Raw genomic sequence first — 22,713 nt, 5'->3', positions numbered from 1 at the left:
AGATGCCCCGTGCAGAGGAAGCGCTGCGCATGCTGGAGCAGCTTTGTTTTTGAAAAATACCAGGCTACATCCTTAGTGGTTTCAGATTTGGGGCACAGATTGTCTACTTGCTCTGCGGTTTTAGAGCACCTGAAATAATGGGATCTTAGGCTGGAGGCGATCTCTAGAACCTCTCAGCTGCCATCATCATACAAATGGGTCGTAATAAAAAATAAATTAGTGTGAGTCCACAGCTGCCAGCAGAGCTCCATTCCTTCCTCAGGCTGAGGATCCAGATGAATATTTCATTGAAAATATCCTATTATGTTGGCTCATATTGTTGGAATATCTGCGCATCTCTCGTTCTTAGCTCAACTTTACAACAGCTTTGTGAGACCGGGAAACCTCAGATGGGAAGTTATTTCGGGCACAGGGCCGCCTAATTCACCTCGTGTCGGTGCAGCATCCCGTGCAAAGCAGAGCAGGGCTGGGGAATAAGCAGTGAGAGCACGCAGCTCACAGCAGGGCTGCACTGACACACGGGAAGGAGCAGGAAGTTGGATGGAGCGCCGGAGTGCTCCCATGGCACATCCGTGTCTGCAGCAGCGATAGAACCGCCACGTTGCAGCAGCTCCCATCAGCGTGAGGAAAGCAGAGAGGCTTGCAGAGGCTCCTGCATGCCGTGCAGGTTGCAGCACTTGCTCTTGCACCGTGTTGGTGTTTGTAAACAGCACCTCTTGAAATACGCTGTGCAGGATGTGGGAGCACCACGTGAGCGTGCAGCTGCTCACCGTGGCGGTGGGCCCAGCTCTGCCCTCATAGAGGAGAGCAGCACGCACCCTGCCCGCTCCCAGCACCACCACACGCAGTGCCAAGCGTGGCTCCATGCAGACCCCTCCAATTCCCACCCACACAGTGGGAATGGCACGGGGATGAGAGCTGCGCTACCCAGGGATGCTTGAACGCTGCGGAAATGACTTGGTCAGCTCTAGCAGCCCTCATTTAGCATATGACAGCAGCTGCTTCCCAGGGCAGTGTGTGTAACCCAAGTGACTCAGCAGAGGCAAACCCTTCCTCCTGGCATCTCCTCGCCCGGTGCTGGTGTGTGACACACGACCTGGCAGAGGGGGCACCGCTAAGACACCGCTAACATTTTATACAGTGCTTTTCTACAGGAAATCCCGCAGAAGTTTATTTGGAGCTCAAGGTTTCTAAGGACACATCAAGGACGCAGAGTTCTGCTACCCAGAGAGGTGATGTGGGATGTTTCTATTGACGCAATAGCTCTGCTCGACCCAGAGAAAGTAATGATGGCCCTGGTTAATTTGACATCGTTAGGGTCCAAAGCGAACACCTGCACGACGAGCAGGGAGGGGATCCCCTTCTCACCACTGTTATTTCAGGTCGGCCAGGAGAGTTTAGATGGCACAGCCCCATTTTGCAGAAGGAGAACATGTGAGCCATGCTGGGAGCAATGCGCTCCAACCCTGCAGCCAACGCAGGTGGAAGTCTGGGCAGGGAACCCATGCTGGGATAACTCTGAAATAACCCCACGGCGTGCAGGGAACGCCTGGAGAGCCGGTGCGGACACGGCAGGCTTTGTCTGGGGCAGGTCAGCTGGGTGTGTGCTTCCTGGCATACAATTCCCAGATTAGCAGGAGCTGGGCTGCCAGCAGCTCCTCCAGCCCTGCTCGCATGGTTTCTCCTGTGTGCTCAAACAGAAGATGAAGAGCAGAGGCTCTTCTCCTCTACGGGGGTCCTCCAACCCCACTCCAAAACTGCATGCAAGATTGTCACCTTTAACAGTCAGGGGACCATTGTGGGCCGAAGGATCACACCTCTCCTTTGCCTTTTCTAACCCCCAAATTAAAAAATTAATCCATAAAACACCTTAAAAACTACAGAGAGGAAAGTGGAAGACATGAAAAAATCTGGAAGGAGGAAGGAAAGAAAGAAAGGAGAAAAACGAATTCAGCAGAGAACTGTTTAATAAGGGAACTTGAGAGCAAAGAGGGAGAAGCAAGAAGAGCTCATTCACACAAAATGTTCAATTGAAACCAACTCAGGCCAGACTTGTCCACCCCATGGGCGTGGTGAGACACACAGGCCTTCTCCAAGGAACAGGAAAGGGAGAAAGCAGAAAGGAAACGTGTTGTGCACGTGAATGATGAACACAAAGGAAAGAAGAGGAGGAAGACGAAGCACGGGGCTCCCGGGCGGGTTGGGCACAGCAGAGGGGAAGCACTGATGCAGGACAGTGGCGGTGTGGCTCCATGGGGCTGCTCCCACCTCTGCAGGTGCTGCATCTGGGGACAGAGGGAGGACACAGCTGAGCAGCTCTGGGCACCTCCAGCATCTCCCACTGAGAGCCATGGGGTGCTGGAGCTGTGCTGCAATCATCAGCATGAAACCAAGCCTCTTGAAGCCTCCAACTCCATTTGGAGACACCAGAAGCATCCCAGCTGACCTCAGGCCTCCAGGCATCCCCCCACCTCACCTGCCCATAGATCGTGTCTGTGCATGGGAACCTGTCTGCAGAGACTCGTTGGAGCTGCTGAGGGCCTGGGGATCAGCCTCACACCCCAGAGCTCCCAGGGGATAGGAGAGGGACAGAGAGAACCTGGCACCCTATAGAACTCCAGGTGCCTTCCTACACACTGAAAACGTGTGCCTGCCCACACACTGCAGCGAGGAGAGGAAGAAAAAGAAAAAAAACAGCAGAGCAAACAACTCGATGAAACTCGCACGGCGTGAAACAAAGAATCCGCCTCTGCACTCAGATCTCCAACAATATTCGGGATTTCCCATCCCCCCATTGTGGCTGCTGAGGACAAGGACAGAAATTTGAGGGGGGGGGAGGTGGAAAGCTGCCCCAGGATGGAGTGGAGGAAGCTGTGTTTTTTTCTCTCTCTCTGCCTGTCCCATTGGCACCAACACTTGGGTGATGGGAGCAAAAGCAGCATCTGGGGTTGGAGCGCTGGTACTGCCCTGAGCCCTCATCAGCTCTGTATCAGGAGTATTTAGGAACGTGGCATTAGTCCCTGCAGGGCTGTAGGGAGCAGGAGGTGGCATGCAACCCCTCGTGGAGAGGGGAAACTGAGGCAGGGAGTGCAGAGCCAGACTGCTCAGAGGCACAGCCTTAAAACCAGGCCCATCTTATACAAAACCTCATTGAAAGGCAGGGCTGTTTCTGCAGAAATGAACAGCTTTATCTAAACAGATCTGTGCTGCTGGCACTGTGCAGCTTTCAGCACACTGGCCCTGACTTGTTGGAGGAGGTGGCGCGCAGCCTGACCCCCTCTGACCAGGTGACAACAAGCAATGAGCACAGAGCACCACAGTGGCTCCCAGCTCCCACATCAGGGCACCAATCGTGTTTTTCCCTTCCAGACTGACCTCAGCCTTCTCCAGGCATTCCTGCTCTGTTTGCTCCCAGCTCTGCCTGGCTTCTCCCAAAGCCACCAGCGGCTGCTCTGCTTTTGGAAAACCTTGGCAGAAGAAAGAAGTGTGTCAAAGAGGTGGTCACTGTGCCTGCAAAGCCCTGCCACTCAGGAGGTGATGGGCTTGGCTTTCCCGGGAGATTAGGAAAAAGACAGGAGACCACAGTATGGGAAAGGATGGCAACTCTGCGTACTGAAATATTCTGGATCTACGGGGAAAATTTGAAGGGATTGTTCTGGGAGCAACAGTTCTGCACTGGGACAAAGATGAGGAGAGCGGTTTGGGTTTCACTTCCCATAGGCAGGGGTCTGAGGTGATGATCTCAGCCTGCACACCCCACCATCAGCCCTCTGGTAGGGACGCACAGAACTGCCCTTCCCATATTTATACACCAGGTGTGTAAAGCAGAAGGTGTATTTTCAGTTCTTTTGTCCTAAACAAATCACAGCTTGACAGCCCTTCCAACTCCTGAAAGAGACAAGCTGGTGTATGCCAGGCTTTCTGGACCCAGCTGTCTGATGAGCACCCAACAGCTCCAATAGCTGCTGTAAGAACAAGGCCTGGATCTGCTGGGTTCTTTGTAAAATAATAATAATAATAATAATAATAATAATAATAATAGTAATAAAAACTGGATAAATCTGGTGCACACGACAAGTGCTTTGCCTGAATCCTCCAATTCTCTCCATCCAGAGTGCAGAGCCAGCCCAGCTGTGCCGGACCCGCCGTCAGCACATCGGCTGTGCGCTGCATGAGCACCACGGCTCCGTATCCCCCCGCCTCTGGGGGTCGCTGTTCCCATCCTTCCATCCCCGCCGCCCCCCAGCCGGGCGCGGAGAGCCGGCGCGGCCCCGCACGCTCCCACGCGCGTCTGCGGCGTTCGGCTGCGTTGTCCCGGCTCGGTTTGAAGTCCGAGAGTGCCACCTGGTGCTGCGAGGGGATCCCTCCGCACGGCTCTGAGGACCGGCAGACCCAGGCGGGACGGACCGACGCGGCCCCGGCGGAAGGATGCTCCCATCGCAGGAGGAGGAGCCCACCTGGACACCGGCAGCGCTGCAGAAGGTTCTGCGGGCAGGACGGGGAGCTCGGGGCTCGTAGGGCTGCTCTCATCTGCCCGCAGGAGCGGCTGTTCCTCGCTTTCCAGCTCTATCGAGCTCCTCGAGGCACGAGCCTGCAGCAAAAGGATTGAAGAAAAAAGACATTAGAGTGGGCAAAACTTCTCCGTGCAATTGGATTCTGATGTAATGCTATTTCCAGTGGCTGATCTTGACAAAACAATGCTACGTCTGCCCTCTGCCACCACCCCAGTTTGCCATCCATAGGTCTCAGAAGTGCTGCGTGCAATGCAGAGGATGTCTTCTGGTCTGGATGGGAAGCTGAGGCAGGCAGGGCAGAGGCTGGGCCTGCTCACACAGGGAGTGAATGACAAAGCCCAGCAGGACTGTGGTCTCTGGACTCCCAAAACTGCTCCTTTAGTTCTCGTCCCCTCGGTTTTCCCTGGCAGAGAAGTACTGTACTGCAGTACAGTTATGCTGGTTGTTGATCTGCTTCAAAAACTTACAAACAGGCTCAGGCAGCTCCTCGAACTGCTGTTAAAACACTGACCCAGAGTCCATCTCTGCTGTCTGGAACAAAGAATCGACCGTTTCTCCAGGAGCTGATTTGGTGCACTGCACCCGCTAGCAGAGAGGGGGCCGGATTTGCCCGATATCCACATGGTGCTGCTCACACCCCACACCCATCCTCCAGCTGCATTAAACCACGAACCCTCCCACCACCCCGGCTCCTTCCTGCAGCTCTACCAGGCCCTGCTGCTTTCTCAGCACCTCGCAGAGCCCTGGCAGAGCAGCTGGAGGCTCTGCTCACTTCAGGTTCATTGCTCTGCTGCAAACTCGCCCAGGTTTTGTTGTCCGGATTGCAGACACCCATCCCCCTCCTGCTATGGCCTCCTCTGGGTTTGCTCCTGCTTTGGTGCAGATTTTATGGGTAATCATTAGCATCCCTGCTCAGACCCCATTTCACACGAGGATCCACTCTGTGGGGTCATCTCTTGCTTTACTTTGGCTCAATGTGTCGGGGAAGCCCAGGAGCTATTGCAATGGGATTGGCAGACAGCAAGCTAATTTTGCATATGCAACTTTCTCCAGAGCTGCTGGGTGACCCCTGGCCCCAATTAAACAGCCATGGTCACAGTAGGGTCTGTAAGACCAAGAAGGGAACCCCAAAGGCCTGGCTTTTGCCATTGTCTCTACTTCTGTGGGGACATTCATCTCTTCTCAGCAAATACCCCAACACCCCTCCATGTGCTGCCCATCACAGCTCTGAGATCATTGCTTGCTCAGCCAGGAAGGATACAGGGGTAGAAAAGAACCTCAGAAACAACCCCGAAAGCCCCCACATCTGATGCATTTGTGCCTTGGCAATGCCAGTGGTCATTGTTAGCATCCCCTACACCGATCCATCCCTACACCTTTTCTCAGACCTGAGGGCACTGCACAGCAGTCCTTCCCTTAGCCCCACACTCCGTCTTCTCACCAACCTTACGCAAAGTCCACTGGTGTCTGTTCACACTGATGAACCTGTTCCACAGGGACAGCGCAGCTTTTGGGGATCCTGCACCCTGCTTTGCTGTTTGAAACAAATCCGAAGAAAGCAGTGACTCCCCAGGGCTGCCACCTCCCTTCCTCTGTGCTGTCTGTGGCACAGCAAGCAAACGTCTGACAGAGGACACAGTGCCAGGTCCAGGTCCTCCAGTGATGGGAGAGCAGCCAGGCACACGTGGCTCTGGGACTGTGGGAAACAGTCTGCAGTGCCCCATCCCTCCCATTGCTGGATGAGAGGGATGCTCTGTGCTCTCTGCCATGGCCTTTGGGTACCACCCCAGTGAGCTGACTCCCAGGGCAATCCCCTGGCTGATGTCCTCTGACACACAGCCTCAATGCCAGCATTCAGCCAGCAGCCCCAAGGCTCAGGCCCCCGAAAGCAGCATACAGGCAGGAGAGAGGTACCATTGCCTGGGCAATCCCAGCAGCCAGGGGTGAGGGAGAAGGGAGTCCTCTCTCTCTCTAAGCCTCTCACCTTTCAAGAGATGCCCTTTCTCCCATTCAGTGTCAAGATCCATTGAAAACATCAGCTCAGGGCTTGCAGAGCAGGTGTCTTCATCAGCAGCACTCAGACCTTGAAGGAACTCATCCCTGGAGGCAAAGCAATTAGGACAATTGAAGGAAGGCAGGAGCAGCACTGCTGTCTGTGACCCAGAATCCAACTGCAACCCTTGTCAGCAGCCTGGAGAGGCCAAGGACTGCAAAGGGCTGCAGTACAGGTTCCTTGGTGCTGCACAGGTTGCTGCTCGATGCTGCAGTCTGCATGGAGCAACCTGGGGAGCTCCAGGGAACACCTGCCTACTGGACACAGCCGAAATGCTGCACATGTTTCCTGGGAATGCTGGACTCATTTCAGCGCTGCCGAGTGAAATGTGCTGCTGGCTGTTCATAGTACCCAAACAGGCAGCCCTCTGTAGAGCACCGCCTGTATGGCACTGAAATGAGTGTAACCCCGTGCCATCCCCCCACTCTTACATCACCAGAGCTCTGTCAACGACGGCATCATCTGCAGCCCCTCTCTCCTCTCCAGCCGCCCCATCGCTCTGCAGGGCCACGGTGCCACCAGGAGCCTCCATCCCATTGCCCTCCACTGCCATTTCCACATCACTGGTGCCGGTGGTCAGGCAGCTCCTGCTGGTGCTGCTGCCCAGTGATCCCTGCAGGCTGACCTCCCGCAGCTCCCCCAGCAACATCTCCATGCTGTCTCCCTCCTCATCCTCGCAGTGCTCCTGGATCCCCCCATGGCTGGGTTCAACCTGCTCAGTCTGCCAGCTGCGGGGCCCTACAGCAGCACCCTGCTCCTGCTGCTCTGCTCTGGGCTCCTGTGCCCCCAGCAAGCTTCGTGAGTACCCAAGGAGGCTTCTGAAGAACTGGAGCAGGGAGGGATGGCTGGAGGGCCGGGCAGCCTGAGGGGCATCCATTGGTGCTATGAGTGGGGCTGCAGGGCAGCCAGTGGCCCAACGGCTCAGACTAGGTTCAAATTCAACGGCCCCAACGGCTCAGAGCACGGAGCTGAGCAGGGCCGGGGGCTCTTTCACCCAGTGGGGTGAAACCTGCACACCAAGGGCGGGGAGGGGGCCCTAAAAGGGAGGGCTCCCCTCAACCCACAGCCACTCATCTTTGCAGCATCCTCAGCTCTGCCGTGGTTTGGCCTAACCCTGAATGCTTGCACTGCTCGTGGAGCTGGGAGGAAGGCTCACGAAAGGCTCACACACTCTCCAGCTCCGTGGCCAACACCAGAAAGCTGTAACACTCTTGCAGGCAGCAGCAGGGTGAAAGGCTTTGAAAGCAGCAGCTGTGTTTGCCATCGCAGTGCCACACATCCATGACAACGGTGGCAGCAAACTGCAGCAAACCCAACTGCCCATCTCACCTTGTCCAGCCCGCCCATGGGGAGCAGGATGTGGTTCTGATGGGTGTTTTCCTGGGATGGGGTGTTTTCCTGGGGCTGCCATCCGAGGCAGAGCATGGCATCCCTACCACATCCCTGTGCCCAGCAGGGCCGAGCTGCTGCTGCCCTGCTGCTGGCACAAAGCTGCTCTCATGGATCACAGAATCACAAAATTGTAGGGATTGGAAGGAACCTGCAGAGATCATCGAGTCCAACCCCCCCTGTAGGATGTAGGGCATCACTTGGAGACAAACTGGTAGCAGCTCATTTTTGCTTCTGCACTTGGAGTTTCTCCTGGCTGGCTCAGTCAATGTCTGCTTGGTTATAGCCCATAAGCTGCTGGCTGCAAGAATGGTTTTTCCCCCACCAAAAAAACTCTTCTAAAACTGCCATGTCACTGTGACATGTTGAAAGTGAGGCCCTCCCACACCCCAGCTGCATCCTCTTGCTTCCTTCCCTCTTGTTACCTGGGCAGGCAGCACAGGACACTGTTCCCAAAGCACAGGCTGCACCCCTCCTTGCCCCCAAAAAAGCATCTTTGTGCCATTAGAAGCAGCTCTTTGCACTTGTAGGAGGAGGGCTGGTAGCGCACAGCTGGCTCAGCCCCTTACCAGCAGCAGCACAGGGTTAGACTACATCAAACAAGTGGTGAAACCACTTCCTAAAATGCCAGTGAATCCTGTCACAAAGGCTCCCTTCTGCGGCTGCTGCTCTATGGCTCTGCACCCACACCAACAACAGGGGCTACTTGTTTCATTTCCATATCCACAACTGCAAAGCTGTATTGGAATTTCTTCCTCATTGCCTCAAGGTCTTAAAAACACAGCATTACAAACCAGGCTGTCCATGCAGCAGCACAGCCATGCGTAGGGTCTCTCAAATGCTTACCACCACCATTTCTCTAAGTCACATTTGCCATTGCTATCTGAGGGCTGGAGCTTTCCATCCAGCTCCCCTCTTCTCCCCATTATGGGCCCTCTCTTGAACACTCCCCAGCAGCTGTTGGCAGACACGTGGCAGTTCCTGCATCCCACAGCCTGAGCTCAGCCCTGTCTTTGCTGTGGACACAAAGGAGGTGTCCTGTCCCCTACCCCTCCATCACTGCAGGCATCCACTGCTTTGCCCTCCACAGCCCTCCTCTGTTGTCCAGGACACCCCTGGAGCCAGGGCTGAGCCCTCTGCAGTCATTCTGCCAGCAAAGCCTAGCCAGACACATCCGGGATTCAACGAATCTTCCAGCTCAGCTTCCCGAGCATCCCACAGGGCACGCCGTCCCAGGGCACGGGGCAGACAGCTGAATTGATCACAAGCAGTCAAGCGTTCATAGAGGCCCCAAACTTCTTCTCTGGCGTTTGCCAGCAAAGGCTCTGGCAGCGTCGCGGATGAGGGCAGCTGGGGCAGCTTGGTGCCGAGCCAACGCCAGCCCTGCTGAGCTATCTCGTTCTCCAGCATGAATCACACCCTCTCCCCCTCTGGCCGCCCAGGTTTTTTCCCAATCTAGGTGGATTTCGGATCTCCTCAGTCACTCTGTGAATCACCACCGCCGCCAACCCTTCTTTACCTGGCGGCTCCACGGGGATGTTCCCCACTGGAAATGGTCCAATGACTCCGCGAGGGCACTTTGCCCTCCCGAGGATGCCTGGCAGAGAGGAAACCAACCGCGCTCAAAAGCTGCAGCCTTCCCAGACCGAAGCAGCTCAGGACGCCCCATGAAGAGGCAGGGCGGCTCTCAGGGACACGCAGAATCGGGATGCAGAGGTGCGTTGCTCTCCCTTCGCCCGTGCAGGCTCTGCAGAGCGGCGTGTCCCCTGTCGCGCAGCTCGGGGGACCTCGATCCCTCGGACACCCCCGAGCATCCCACGCTCCCGAGCCGCGACGCGCAGCCCCGCAGCCCCTTTCCCACGCTCGGGTGGTGCAAGGCGCCTCTAGAGGGAGCTGAGCCCCGCCCGGCTCCCTTCTACATCTATGGTCTGGGGTTGGGTTTCTTTTTTTTTTTTTTTTCTCTCTCCTTTTCCCTCCTCCTCCCCGGCCCTGCTCGCTTCCTTCCCCCGCGCCGCGCCGGGAGGAGGCAGGAAGGGAGGCGGCGGGGATGGAGCAGCTCCCCGGGGGGATGCAGTAGCTCGCCGGGATCCCCCCCCCGGCCCGCCTGGTCCCCGCCGGGACACGGTGAGTAGCGGGGAACCCCCGGTGCCCCCCACCCCGAGATGATGCGCTTTTCCACGCCGCAGGGCCAGGCCGGGCGGTGCCGATCGCTCCGTGAGCCGGAGGAGGGGGAGGTGCGGAGGGGGTCCGGGGGTACAGCGGCGTCGGGGGGGAGAGGGGGGAGGGGGGAGGGCAGAGCCGCGGGGGTTACAGCGCACAGAGCTCCGCAGCGAGAGCCGGGCCGGGGGATATCGCCCCGCGCTGAGTTTTGCCCCGAAGAGCAAATATTGCCCATTTTCGTGATATTTCCTCCAGGTTTTGGGGGGTCGTTCTTGTTTTTTCTCCTTCCCTCGTGAGGCCGCAGAGGTGACAGCCCTCCTTGCCTATCTCCCCCCCCCCCCCCCTTCCCTCCCACGGCATCCCCGCGGTTGGGGCCGGGCGGCCCGGTGGGGAGAAGGGCACAGCCGTACTGAGCATCGTGCCGATGTCCGTCTGTCCGTCCCCACGTCTGTCCCCGCTCCGGGCCGTGACCTCAGCGCGGACATCGCACGTGGGGCTGCGCGCTTCCTGCCCGCAGTGCCTGGACGTCGGAGGGGGGCGGTGGGGGCTCGAGGGCCGAACCCTGAACCGGGGGAGGGGGGGGGAGGCACAGATCGAGACAAACTCATCTGTTTCGCTCGTCTGGGTCAGGCGGGAGGAGCAGGGCCAGCTCTGACCGTGCAGGGCCAGTTGGTGGGGCACAGGGGTCCCATGTGTGCACACTTTGCATCCCCTGTGTGGCTCCGTGCTTGGGCTGGGGACCAGGCCTGTGAAATGCTTCTCCCAGAGGATGCTCCGTGCGTTTCCCCGAACAGGATCTTCCTAGCACATCAAGGCCGGAGGGGGAGTGCTGTGCCCCATAACCAGGCCTGTTCACAGGGCCCAGCCCGTTACCCACCTCCCCCCCCCCCCCGGCTGTTCCCAGCATCTTCCTGGCACCCAGGAATTCTCCTTTGGAGAAAAGCTGGGAGAAGTTGAGTGATGAGTATGTCATGGGGGCACGCAGGATGTGTGTCAGAGACCTTTAAGCAAAGGGAACGAGGGTAAAATGAGAAACAGTTGAGGCAAAGGTCTTTTTTATGAGGGAAGCCTGCAGGAAGGTTGATTCTTCGCCTGCTATGTGCGTGTTAATAAAGATAAGATTCTCGTGCCATGGCAGAAGGATTTCTAAATCCAAAGCCTAGGTGCTAGCTGTGTCTTTTAACTCTTTTAACCCTACAAGTGCAAAAAGCTGGGGTGGAGATGAGTCTCTGAGCAGCTGCTGACTTGCATACTGCTGGTAGTGACCTGCAGCTCCCAGCCCTGCATTGCCTTCATTTTGTGCAGCCTTGGGCTGTCTTTGAGTATGTGGGTGTCGTATCCTCCTATACACCCCTTCTGGCATGGCATTCCCATAACAAAAAAGGAAATGGGGCAAACCAAAGGGATGTTGGACCGGGATGCAGGCAAAATAAAAGCTGCAGTGCCTTTGGTACTGGAAGGGCCGAGCTGTGCCCCCAGCAGACCCACAGTGAACTGCCATGGGCATTCCTGTGCTTTGCAAGAGTGTTGGGGATGAGTTTTGGGGATGGGGACGCATGGATACGTGCAAAAGGGCCCACGGTGCCCCACGGTGCAAGAGAGGAAAGTGCTGCAAGGACCTATCTTGAGAAGGAAACTGAAAATGAAAGTTCCTCTGAAGTGATGGCCTAGTTGCAGCTTGCCACATTTGCTTCCTAAGGGTTTGGCAGACAGCAAGTGAGGAATCACATGAGTCAGCTGCTCACAGGCACTGCATGCTAGCGCTCACCAGACCTCATGCAGGTTGAGCTGTCAGAGTCACCCAGAAATTCCATGCTGGGGAATTCCCCGCGTTGGTGCTGAGCTCTGGGCTGGGGGCAGTGGGCTGAGGTGAAACACAACCAGCTGCATCAATAGGCTGTGCTGTAGGTGTGCTGGAGCAGTTGGGCTCTATGCTGGATGTGTCCACAGCCAGCACTGCGCTCTGTGCAGCCATGAGGCACAGAAGGAATTCATCCCCCTTTGGTTATCCACGAGCTAACAGAACTGCTCCCAGGCTGTTCCTTGCAGCCTTCAGACGAAAGGTGAGCTGTGATTTTAGCCTTGCTGGGCATTGCATCTCGTGGAGCTGCCATACACAGCCCTTCCCTGAGCAGGGAGCAGCAGGAGAGGGGCGGCCCCAGGACCCAGCTCTGCTCCCACCCCACGGACCCCACTGCTGATCCTCAGCATGCCCTCAGCTTTTCCTTGGTTGGGGATGTTTGAGGTTGGGGAGGAAAAGGGAAATCCTGTCCCTGTAGGCGTGTAGGAAAAAACAGCCCCTCCATCTGTGTGTCAGCAGGGCTCAGAGTCCCTGAATGCAGCAATATGTGAGAGCTTGCTGAGCCGGTTTGCATTTCCAGGCCCCCATCCCCACCCTGGATGCACTTCACACTCTGGTTTATGATCTCAATTTGTTTTTTTGTTGTTTTTTTTTTTCCTTCTGCATAATCTTTATCTGCGAGCTTGGACTGGGTGTTGCACCTCTGACCTTGCCATAGTTGGTTGTTTTCCTGTAACCAGCACTTAAATTTTGCCAGGGTTTGTTTTGAACTGAGTGCCAATGGGTCTCTGTGAATTTCAAGCTGGTGCAAAGCAGAAAACCCACCAGCTCGGCCCTGTCTGAGCTCTGGCCTCAGAACATGTACTGGCATGCTGAACAAAAGGCGAGCAGCCGCAGGGATCCAGCCCTGACTTAGGCAGGTGGCCCCACTTCCTTCCCTGCAGAAAGCAGGGCTGACGTCAGAGCGAGCAGCGGGCAGCAGAGCAGCAGATGAGTGTTTTGCAGAGCCCTCAGCACAGGTACAGTTTGGGATGGCTGGGGGCAGCTGGAGCCCTGCACTCCGTTTAATTTTCTCGTTCACAGGGGAGCTCGGAATGCATAATGACATGGGAAGTTGGAGCCTCTGGATGTAGGGAAGGAGAGACCTCGTTTTTTGTAGGAGCTGTGGAAAGGCAGGCAGAGCTGCCTGCGAGGAGCGATTGCTGCAGCCGTGGCTTGGTTTGCTGTGGAGGAGCAGAGCTCCGCTGCTGAGCTCCGGGTGCCCTGCGGAGCTGCTGCTCCCTGTGCTGGGCTGTGCCTTCATCCCAGCGCAATGCCGAGTGCTGCTGTGCCCTCCTCACGTCCTGCCTCTACCCCTGCAGGTCCCGCTGAGTCCCACAGCATCTCTGCAATGGAAGGGAATGAGGGGGACCCACCCGGGGCCCACGGACGCCAGGGCAGCAATGGGCGCAGGCCGTCACGAGAGACCAATTCAGGTAAAAAAGGGGGACGTGATATTCATGGGGAGGGAGCGCGCTGAAATGTTCTTGGCACGTGCTTCTTTGTAAAAGGCAGCATTCCGTACCTCCAGGGCTTTTTGTAAGGCTGGGGTGATCCATCAGCTTATAAAGGTCTGCAGAATGGAACGCTGAGCTCACGTGCTGGTGGGAGATGCTGGGTGTCATGGATTTGTGCAGGGGGGAGCACAGAGCATGGAGCAAACAGCATGGGGAGCTGCTGGGAGCTGTGCTGGGAGCTCAGTGTAGCCACATAGGGCTCTCTGTGCCGCAGATGCCAGCTGCAATTTACTTTTCCTTCCATGAACACAAGTGAGGGAAAGGTGTCTGAGGGTTCGAGCACGCAGGGGATGTGCGGTGCTGCCTCCAGCAGCTGCTCTCAGTCGTGTTGCATTGGCTGCAGGGTGCAGGAGGTGTGCTGTGCCTTGGGAAGCACTGCAGTGCTGCTGCCCGCCGATGGGTGAAACTGGGAGCAGGGCTGAAAGGAACCAGGCACAAACCTCAGCTCCTTTTTCGTCCCCCAGTGATAAAATGCTGCTGCACAGAGCGCTTTTCGATACGAGTGACTTCTTAACCTGTTCTGCAGGTGGACCTGTAAATAACGTGAGTCACTGCAGCTCTGTCAATAGCAGAGATTAGAAGCCCTCCCTCACTGTTTATGTATCCGAGCTCAGACCTGGCTCAGGGCTGCTTTATTGCCTGATGGGGCTGTTTGTACCCTGGCATGGCCCTCTCCATCAGTAGCTCTGGATCGCACATGAGCACAGTGCAGGAGACAAAGCCGTCCTTCCCTTACCAAGGTCTACGAGGCATAAAAACAAATAAATGAGCAGAGCTGTTTACGTATGCGATTTCCTGTTTGAGGCCAATGAGATGCTGTTGTTAAAACCAGTGAGAGGATCGGGCCCTGAACTCTAACCACACTGCTGTGAGCTGTGCTTCCTGCACAGCCCGCTGCCCAAAAAGGGGCTGCCAGGACCTGCGGTGGGATCCTGTGCTTGGGCTGCTGTGCACTGGGAACGTGCAGCTCCCACTGGTGCTGTGGACTTTGGGTGCAAGAAGGCTTTTGTCACCTGGGTGATGCCTTTGGGCTCGCCTGCTTGCCTTGTTTTGTTTGCCTGTGGATGCACGGGGTTTTGTCCGTATGCTGTGTGAGTGTTGTCCTGAGCCCTTGCTGTGCTGGGTGTTGCTGGTAGCAGGATGAAGTGCTGCTGTTTCCAGGCTGGGTGGCAGTCTGCACTTCTTGGAGCTGTGAGTGCTGCAGGTGAAGACAGGGTTTCTGTGCTCCCAGCAGGATGTGATGGAGAGGAGGAGCTTGGCTCATGGGCAGCCCAGTCAAGGGAAGGGAACTCTCCAGAACAGCGCTGAGCTGAGCTGGGGAGGTTGGCTTCTGCTTCCAAGAAGCACTCATTCACCTCACCCTGCTTCATTTCCCAGCTGTGAGCTGGGGCTGGCAGTGCTTCCCTGTTCAGCACAGCTCTGGGAATGCTTTGCGTACCAACGCTGAGGCTCAGACCAATGGCACAGCCCATGGGCATGGCTAACTCTCATGCAGTGCAGTGTGCCTCCCTGCAGGGAGGAAGAATGAGTCCATGTGGTCTCATTTAATATCTCCCTGTGGACCACCTCAGCCAGAATGGCGCAGGGCTTTGTTAAGAGAGGTGGATGTGTTGCTGTGTCTGTTAGTGTTGTGGGATGGAGAAAGATGTGCTGCACATCTCTGCAGGGCTGGCAGGGCTGTGCTTGGAAAGCCCATCCATCCAACACAGCCTGCAGTGCTCAGCTCTTCCTGACATTAACCTGGGCTGTCTCACTGCCTGTGTCTGATGCTCACATACATAGCTGGAGGGCTGTAAGGCTTGGTCCTTCGCTGTTTATCTTTGCTGTGGACTTGGCACTGCGCGTGAAGTCAGTCAGCAGTTGATAAATCCTTGCTCAGGGGGTGTTAGTCACACATCTGTGAGTAATCCGTGTCTTCGTCTCCAAAACCACCTGCAAATGGAGCGGGGGAAGGAGGGTCCTGGCTGCTTCGGTTGGGGCTCTCAGATTCCACAGAGGGGCTTAAACCACCTGCAGTGCCCATCTGCAGCACCAATAGATGAAGAGCTGTCCTCTCCCCTCGGAGCTGATGTTTCCAGGTTGGGGTACCAATCATTGTGCAAACAGCCGCACCTCTTGCTGCAGTCATGTATCCAAGGTGTCCTTGTACCACTAAAAATAGTGCCCGGGGTGGTTAGAGCAGGGATTTTTGGGTACGCTTATTTCCTCTTTTGCTCCTGCAGGCTGTTTGCTCTGCCTCTCATGAAACTGTGACTCAGTCGGTTTCATTTTCTGCTCACTGCCCTGTGCTGCACTCCTCCATAAGGTGGGATTCGTTTATCGCCAAACAAACCCTCTCTGAAAACACAGCCACCAGTGCTCGTCATTTCCCTTCACCTTTATTTACACAGCCTAAGCTTGTGCAACCCGAGCTTTGCACGGCAGTCCTCTCCTATCCCTGCACCCACCCAGGTAGGTCTGTCCCCGTGGAGCTGCACATGGGGCAGGACAGTGTCACACTGCAGTGACCAGCATGGCGTGGGCAGGCTGCGGGGTTTGATGGGGCTGCCAGGATGCTGTGCCCCAGTGCTGGGATGTGGCTCAGGAAGGAGCATCTCTGTGCTGGAAGCGTAAGCAGACAGAGAATTGTGTGTGCAGCACGGCAGGTGGCTGTGCTGGGTGCTGGGGCAGGGTTCTACTGGGTTTGCAGCTGAGCAGCAGTGCTGCTGTTGGTCTGCTGTGTGCTTCTGGAGAAAGAAAATGGGAAAAGCGTGTTCATGAGACCTGAGAGGTGATTCCTCCAAACCCTGGGCTTATGGCTGCCGGGGATGCAGTGCTGTGAGCACTTTATTTCTCAGTTCAGAACACATGGCTCCGATCAGAGCCATGCCATGACCCCAGGTACTTACCCAGGAGCTTTCTGTGTGCTGTGTGAGCACCGCATCCCTTTGGACTCAGATACCCCTTGGAGCTTCAGCTCCTTCCCACCCCTATGGGGATTGAGTGCTGCCCACAAGATGTGCCCCCCAGCATGCTGGCATCAGCAGCTCAGCTTTTGGTCACCGTGTCGCTGCTGGTGCCATGCAGGGGTACTTTTAAATGGTGGCATTTAAAAAGAAGCAGCCCCGTGCTGTTTGCTGAGGGATGCTGCATGGAGCTCTGGCTCCTGGTTGGGGTTGGATCTGGGATTCCTGCACTGTGCTGAACCGTTCTGCACTGAGAAATGCTGGCGTGTGGACAGAGCTCCAAGTGCAGCACTGAAGGTCAGCTTTGTGTGGTAACAGTCCTGTTGTCTTGCCAAAAAAAAGCATTCAAAATGTGGGTACGTGCCCTCAAGGGTGACTTCAAAATCACCTTTCTGAGAATGAATATATGTCAGACTGCTTTTGTTTTACCTTCTGCTTTCCAAACATTTACAGCCATGAACCCAAACCATTTCCTGCAACTGCCAAGGGTAGAAGTGGCATTGAATCATGGGGTGGTTTGGAGTTGGGAGGGACCATTAAAGGCCATCTGGTCCCACTCCCTACAACAAACAGAGACACCCACGGTTCAATTGGGTGCACAGAGCCCTGAGTTGGGTGTCTCTAGGGATGGGGCACCACTACATCTCATAAACTGATAGGGTTGTAAAACGTAGAACTGTTTGAGTTGGAATTACTGATGCGTGTGGGTGCTCTTGTCACTTGTCCTTGGCTTTCGAAGTGCAGGCTGAATAGGAGAGCCACCAAGGGTGCTTGAGAGATTTAGAGAGAGATTTAGACACGCCGGCACAAATTTAGGCTGGAAAAGCCTGCGTGGCCTCTTTCCAACCTGGGGAAAGCAGCAGCCGAGCTGCCTCTTGACTTCTCTCCCCCTTGCCTCTCTCAGAGGACCAGGTGGCCCAGCAGACCGAGGAGGTGTTCCGGAGCTACACCTTCTACCGCTACCAGCAGGAGAGAGAGGAGGGAGGGGAGGAGGTGCCCATGGACCCGGAGATCATGGAGATCCAGCAGGAGCTGGGCAGGTAAAATCTGCACCCCCAGCCCCGACCTGAGCCCGGCTGCTCAGCAGTCCGTGCCCATGACAGCCCGTCTTCCCCCCGGCAGCACCGGGAGCCAGGTGGGCAGGCGCCTGGCCATCATCGGGGATGACATCAACAAGCGGTACGACGCGGAGTTCCGCCACATGCTGAAGTCATTGCAGCCCACCAAGGAGAATGCCTACGAGTACTTCACCACCATAGCCTCCAGGTGAGACAGCAGGCAGCACGCCTCCGGGAGGGAAGGTGGCACTGATGCACTGCGGCTCATTAAAACCTTAAAGCCAGCCTGGAGCAGCTGCCCCCTGCAATGCGTGGGCTCCATCTGTTCCAACTTCATCCACATCACCACCCTGAGCTCTGACTGAGCTCACCGTTACGGTTCCTGTGTTCTCTGCCTGTCTGCTCTTGTTCCTGTTGCACTTTCTTCACTCACCGTCCCCTTGGCAGCCCTTGCACGAGCTGCCTGGGGGCAGAAAGTTTGGGTTGGGAAGCATGGCCAAGTGTGGATGTTCTAGCAACAGTGTGAAGACTGGAGGCAACACCCAGACGACGTTTTGCCCGTACTGCACGAGGCACAGCCTCAGTCTGTGTCCTGGGCTGCTTTGCTCTGCAGCCTCAAAGGCCTCATGCTGGCCCCATCAAGCGGCCTGTGGAAGCTCCAGTTGTGCTTTGAGGGGCTCAGCCCTCGTCCCTCTCCCTGCATTTTGCCCATAGGGCCACCTGGCTCACCCAGGGTCCTGCAGAAGACCCCTGCAGGGGTCCCTGGGTCTGGCGCAGCCCCGTCCCCGCGCCCCTCCGCTCGGTGTGTGTTGTCTAACTGCCTCTCTTCTGTCCTTTTCCTGCTCCCCTCTCCCTGGGAAGCCATGCTGCGCTGTTTGCCACCCTGAGGCGGTTAACGCACCGCAAACAGGTAAATTAACCTCTGTCCCTTGGTGCTCCTGTGTCCTCGTGCTCCATCCAAGGCTCTGAACTCCCTTTCCCCCTGCGACCGGCGCAGCCCTGCAGGGACAGCCATGACAGCACCAGGTTACAACACAGGGCCGGAGCCTCCTATTACTTTTCTTCTTTTTTCCCTTTTATTTTTCTTTTCTTTTCCTTCTTGCTAACCTAGCTGGAAACCAGAAACTCCCAGGTCAGTGCCAAATCTGCACACAGTGATGCAGTTTGTGCACAGCAGCTGACACTGGGAGCAGGAGCAGTAGGCACTGAGTGTATTGTGAACCCCCAGCCCTTGGGAGCATCGCTGCAGGTCAGATCAGTTGGTCTTGGAGAGATTTGTCTGTGCAGGAAAAGGGAAAATCCTGCTCTAATACACATTTGCCCTAGATCTATATAAACGTTCTTGCCTCTGGGTATGGCTGCACAAGCAAGGGATGCTGTGTGCACATGGGTTGCAAACCTGATCCTGGCTGCATGTGTAGCACACTGCAGCCTGCAGACTGATGGCTTAAACTGGCATCGGGTGCAGCTCACCCTGTGTAACACAATCCCAAACAGCTCCACAGCTCTGCCCTGTGCTGGGATGCAGCCCGGGGGTAAAGGGCAGGACGTGTGTGTGGGGTGTGCAGAACCCCAGAGCCATCCCCAGGTTTTCATCTGAGCTGAGTTTCAGAGACCTGGCCAAGCCAAGCAATGCTGGCCCACACTGTGGTGGCTGTGCTCCTAAAGCACGTGAGGTGATCAGTGGCCATGCAGTGCATAGCCACAAAACCACTGCTTTCCCTGTGCTGTTGGGATGCTCCTCCAGCAGCGCAGCACTCTCAGCTCTGCCCTGCAGCCCACGCTGATTGGGAGCCCTGGGCAGCGCAGGGATGGAGCCAAGCAGGGCGTCCTCCCCCAAGGAGGGATTGTAACCCGACCATTGGCTTCATTTCAGCTTGTTTGAGAGCGGCATAAACTGGGGCCGGGTGATCGCACTGCTGGGCTTCGGTTACTGCATGGCCATCCACGTCTACCAGCACGGCATCACGGGGTTCCTGCGCCGCATCGCCCGCTACGTCACCGACTTCATGCTGCGCAACCGCATTGCGCGGTGGATCGCCCAGCAGGGAGGATGGGTGAGGCGAGGGCGCTGCGCCCAGGGGACGGGGCCGAGGGGGGTGGGTGGGATCCAGCAGGAGATGGGAGCAGAGCGCAGTGTGGTCCAGGCAGGAGGCAGGCACTTCTCACGCGCTCTGCTCTGTTTCCCTCTGTCAGGTGGCTGCACTCGATCTGGACAATGTTTACATGAAGTACATGCTGGCGGTGCTGGCCCTGGTGATGGTGGGGCATTTAGTGGTACGACGCTTCTTCAGGCCCTGACCGCCGTGGGGTGGAGGCGGGGGTCCCGCCGAGCTCTCTCTCAAACCTCTGCTCCGCGGTGACATCTCACAGGAGAGGGGCATTCAAGGGACCTCTGAGAGAGAGAGCAGCGTGGACCCTTGAGCCTCCCACTGCAGGACACGGGGCCGTGCCGCCCAGGAGACACCACTGGGAGCTGCAGAGAGGGGCAGCGGGGAGGAGAGGGATCGGCTCTGCTGTCTGCTTGGTGCCTTGCTGGGCTGCTGAGGGCAGAGCGGCGCTGAGACCTCGTGGCACACAGCAGTGAGGCAGCAGATCAGGCTGCTCTGCAGGAACCGACGCGTTGCCGTGAGAGCACCTGTCTGTGTGTGCTGTGTCTGCTCTGTGCTGTTCTTAAGGCGCTCCTGGGGTGGGCGCAAAGCTCCCCGTGGCTGATGGCTCCATCCCACACTGTGCCTGTATTTGAGGAGGGATTCCAACCTCGGTTGTGTTGTCTGCAAATCACTGGAGGGGCGAGCCAGCATTAGAAAGTGTGGGGTTTGCTTTCGTCTTTCCTCTGCTCCTGAGCCCAAGTACTTGAGCCTTCTCTTTCTTTATAACAAGCATCCCTTACCTTCTTTAAGAACCACACTGGCTACCTGATGGTGGGAACATGCATGACACCAGCAGGCTGCCCATGCTCAACCCACACTGTAGCTCCCCAGGGCAGGCACAGGTCCTGGGGTGCAGCTGTGCCTCATTGCCTGCTCCCCAGCCCCACTGTGACGCCCAGAGCTGTGTGCCAGCAGGCCTGGGGAGCATCAGTGGTTTTCCAAACACTAAAAAGCTGTGGGGCAGCGTGCAGTGGGTGCAAGCAGCCTGCCCTCCTCCCATTCTGCTGGCTATTTCTATCCAGCACATTTGCATGCTGCCCACTGGGACCAGTGGGTGTCCCTCGCTGCCAGTAGGAGGCACTGGGGTTGCACCACCGTGTCCCTGCTCCCACTGTAGGAGCTGGGCTGGAGGTGCAGGGATCCCAGGGCACATCTGAGCTGGGAGCAGCACACAGCCTTGTGCATGCATGGCTTCTTTGGTGAGTGGCCCGACCTTGTTCTGTTCATGGCTGATGCTTGAAGATGAGCTTTGGGGGGGAGGGCAGCTGGCTCCTCTCGCCCATCTCAGATCTTTCTGACTTCTGCAAAATAGGGAGAGCATCCCAGCACATCCCAGCATTAACTGCCTTGCTCAGCCCTGTTCCTTTTACTCCAGGCAACTCTTTAAGGTTTGAAACTGTGATGGCCTTCTCTGAGCCAAACCCACCCTGTACCAGCATCACACACTCCCAGGGCAGCTCAGCAGGAGCCCTACGATGAGCAGTGGGGCTGTGCTGGGGCTCCTCCTGCTGCAGGGGGATCCCTGTGGGGCTGCACCCTTACAGACAGCAGCAGCACACCCTGAGCAGCCTTCATGGGAGCCAGGGGGAGAATGGTGGGCCCAGGGCAGCCCTCCTGTCCCCCCAACAGGGGCATTTCCTAATGGATGCCTGTCTGTTCTGTTTGTAAAACCTTTCATATCACCTCCCTGCACTGATTCTTACCCTTGTCTTCAGATTTGTCCTCAATGTCTTGGGACTGCTCTGCCCCAGCACAGAGGACACCTGGCAGCCTTGCAGGACTGGCCATAATTTTATACCACTGATATTCCTCAGGTTTCTGTGTTTTAATGAAACTTTTCAGCCTCTTTCTGTATCAGGGTCTTCCTGTGCTCATCACTCCAACCCCATGTCTGCAGTATCCCTGCCCCTGGCGGAGTGCCCTGAACTGCACTCACTGGAAGGACATTAAAATATTTGCTATATTCCTCTTTATCTATCGGTCTTGGTTGCTTTCCTTGTAATCCTGAAGTGCTGAGTGTCTGCAGTGCACTGTGCCCAGGTTTTGCAGCCGTGCAGATGCTCTGCAGTCAATTTGTCCCCTTTGCAAGTGCACTTCTTTGCATTTAACCATGCAGCTTCATCTGCCATCCTGTCACTGCTTCACTGCCTCAAGCAGAACTTGATATTCCCTGACTGGTGGGAGCACAGACAGCCTGCAGGTCCCCGTCCCCACCTTCATTTGTGGGTGAGAACACCGCCAGATGGAGCTTCTCTGCCGCTGTGAACGACTAATTGCTATTTTCCTTTTCTCTCAATCAGCCCCGTTATCTGCATGCCCCACTGCTCTCGCTGGCTGCTTTGCTTTGGTTCCAGCAGGACTTTTTGCAGAGGACCTCGGGAAGAAAGCAGTACATGTCTGCTCATTACGCTGTTCACTACTTTACCAACACACTCTGGGAACTCTAAGGGAGCACATAAACAGCCCTAAGTTATCTTCATCTTCCTGAAGGGCTTCACCTTCTGAACCCAATTCAGTGTAAGGCCAGGGGACGTTAAATAAAGGAGACTTTTCAGCTCTGTGGTAGATGATCAAGCGTTGATGCAGTCTGTGATACCAGAACTGAGAAGGGAGTTTTTAACCTTGGTGCTGAACGAAGGGAAGTTTCCATTCCTAGCCATATATTCTTTTCTCAGGGGATTAAAGGGAGGACTGCCTCACGATGTCAGCACATTGTCTCCCTCTGCTCTCATCTCTCCTTGCCTTCCTCACCCCCGGCACCCAGCAGGCTTGGACTGGGAGCATTGCTGGGTGCTGCCCTGTAGCCCTGTGTCCTATTGCTGGGTGACAGCAGCGCTGCTCGGTGCTGAGCTGGGAGTCTGACATGCAGCAAAAGCACTGCTGGGCTCCTGCAGGTTCTCAGGATAAGTCCAGGTGCTCCCTGAAAGGCTGGGTCAGCACGTTTAGTGCTGCGGAATCATGGTTTTAGGCAGCATAAGCTGTGTTTAACCAGCCACAGGTGGCATTGTGCATAGTGGATGCTCCTCCTGTCACCTTCCCAGCTGCTGTGGTGCTATGGGGTATGGCTGCCACGTTTTGCCTTCC

The 22,713-nt window shown here is 56.3% G+C and overlaps 2 protein-coding genes across 3 annotated transcripts; one reads left to right on the top strand and one right to left on the bottom strand.

Moving 5' to 3' along the window:
• Positions 1 to 4,503: 4,503 nt before the first annotated feature.
• Positions 4,504 to 10,351, bottom strand: LOC122168296. Its single transcript, XM_042833478.1, has 4 exons — positions 10,113 to 10,351; positions 9,476 to 9,703; positions 6,499 to 6,614; positions 4,504 to 4,591 (listed from the first exon to the last, which is right to left on the bottom strand). Exons 1-4 carry the CDS (start codon positions 10,349 to 10,351, stop codon positions 4,527 to 4,529), a joined length of 648 nt encoding a protein of 215 aa, XP_042689412.1. The 3' UTR covers positions 4,504 to 4,526.
• Positions 9,976 to 22,339, top strand: BAK1 (BCL2 antagonist/killer 1). 2 transcript variants are annotated; one of them, XM_042833723.1, is made up of 6 exons: positions 9,976 to 10,080; positions 13,279 to 13,392; positions 17,323 to 17,458; positions 17,541 to 17,684; positions 19,353 to 19,533; positions 19,673 to 22,339. In XM_042833723.1, exons 2-6 carry the CDS (start codon positions 13,308 to 13,310, stop codon positions 19,775 to 19,777), a joined length of 651 nt encoding a protein of 216 aa, XP_042689657.1. In that variant the 5' UTR covers positions 9,976 to 10,080; positions 13,279 to 13,307; the 3' UTR covers positions 19,778 to 22,339. The 2 variants fall into 2 exon arrangements, with proteins under 2 accessions (XP_042689657.1, XP_042689658.1); XM_042833724.1 differs by lacking the exon at positions 9,976 to 10,080 and adding an exon at positions 12,357 to 12,936.
• The last annotated feature ends 374 nt before the right edge of the window (positions 22,340 to 22,713 follow it).

This window comes from Centrocercus urophasianus, unplaced genomic scaffold (genome assembly GCF_019232065.1).
Source record: "Centrocercus urophasianus isolate 14NV4802_14NV808 unplaced genomic scaffold, USGS_Curo_1.0 seq_42, whole genome shotgun sequence".
In the NCBI taxonomy this organism is placed as follows: Eukaryota; Metazoa; Chordata; class Aves; order Galliformes; family Phasianidae; genus Centrocercus; species Centrocercus urophasianus.
The sequence above is the reverse complement of the archived record's forward strand: the minus strand, read 5'-3'. Positions and strand labels throughout refer to the sequence as shown.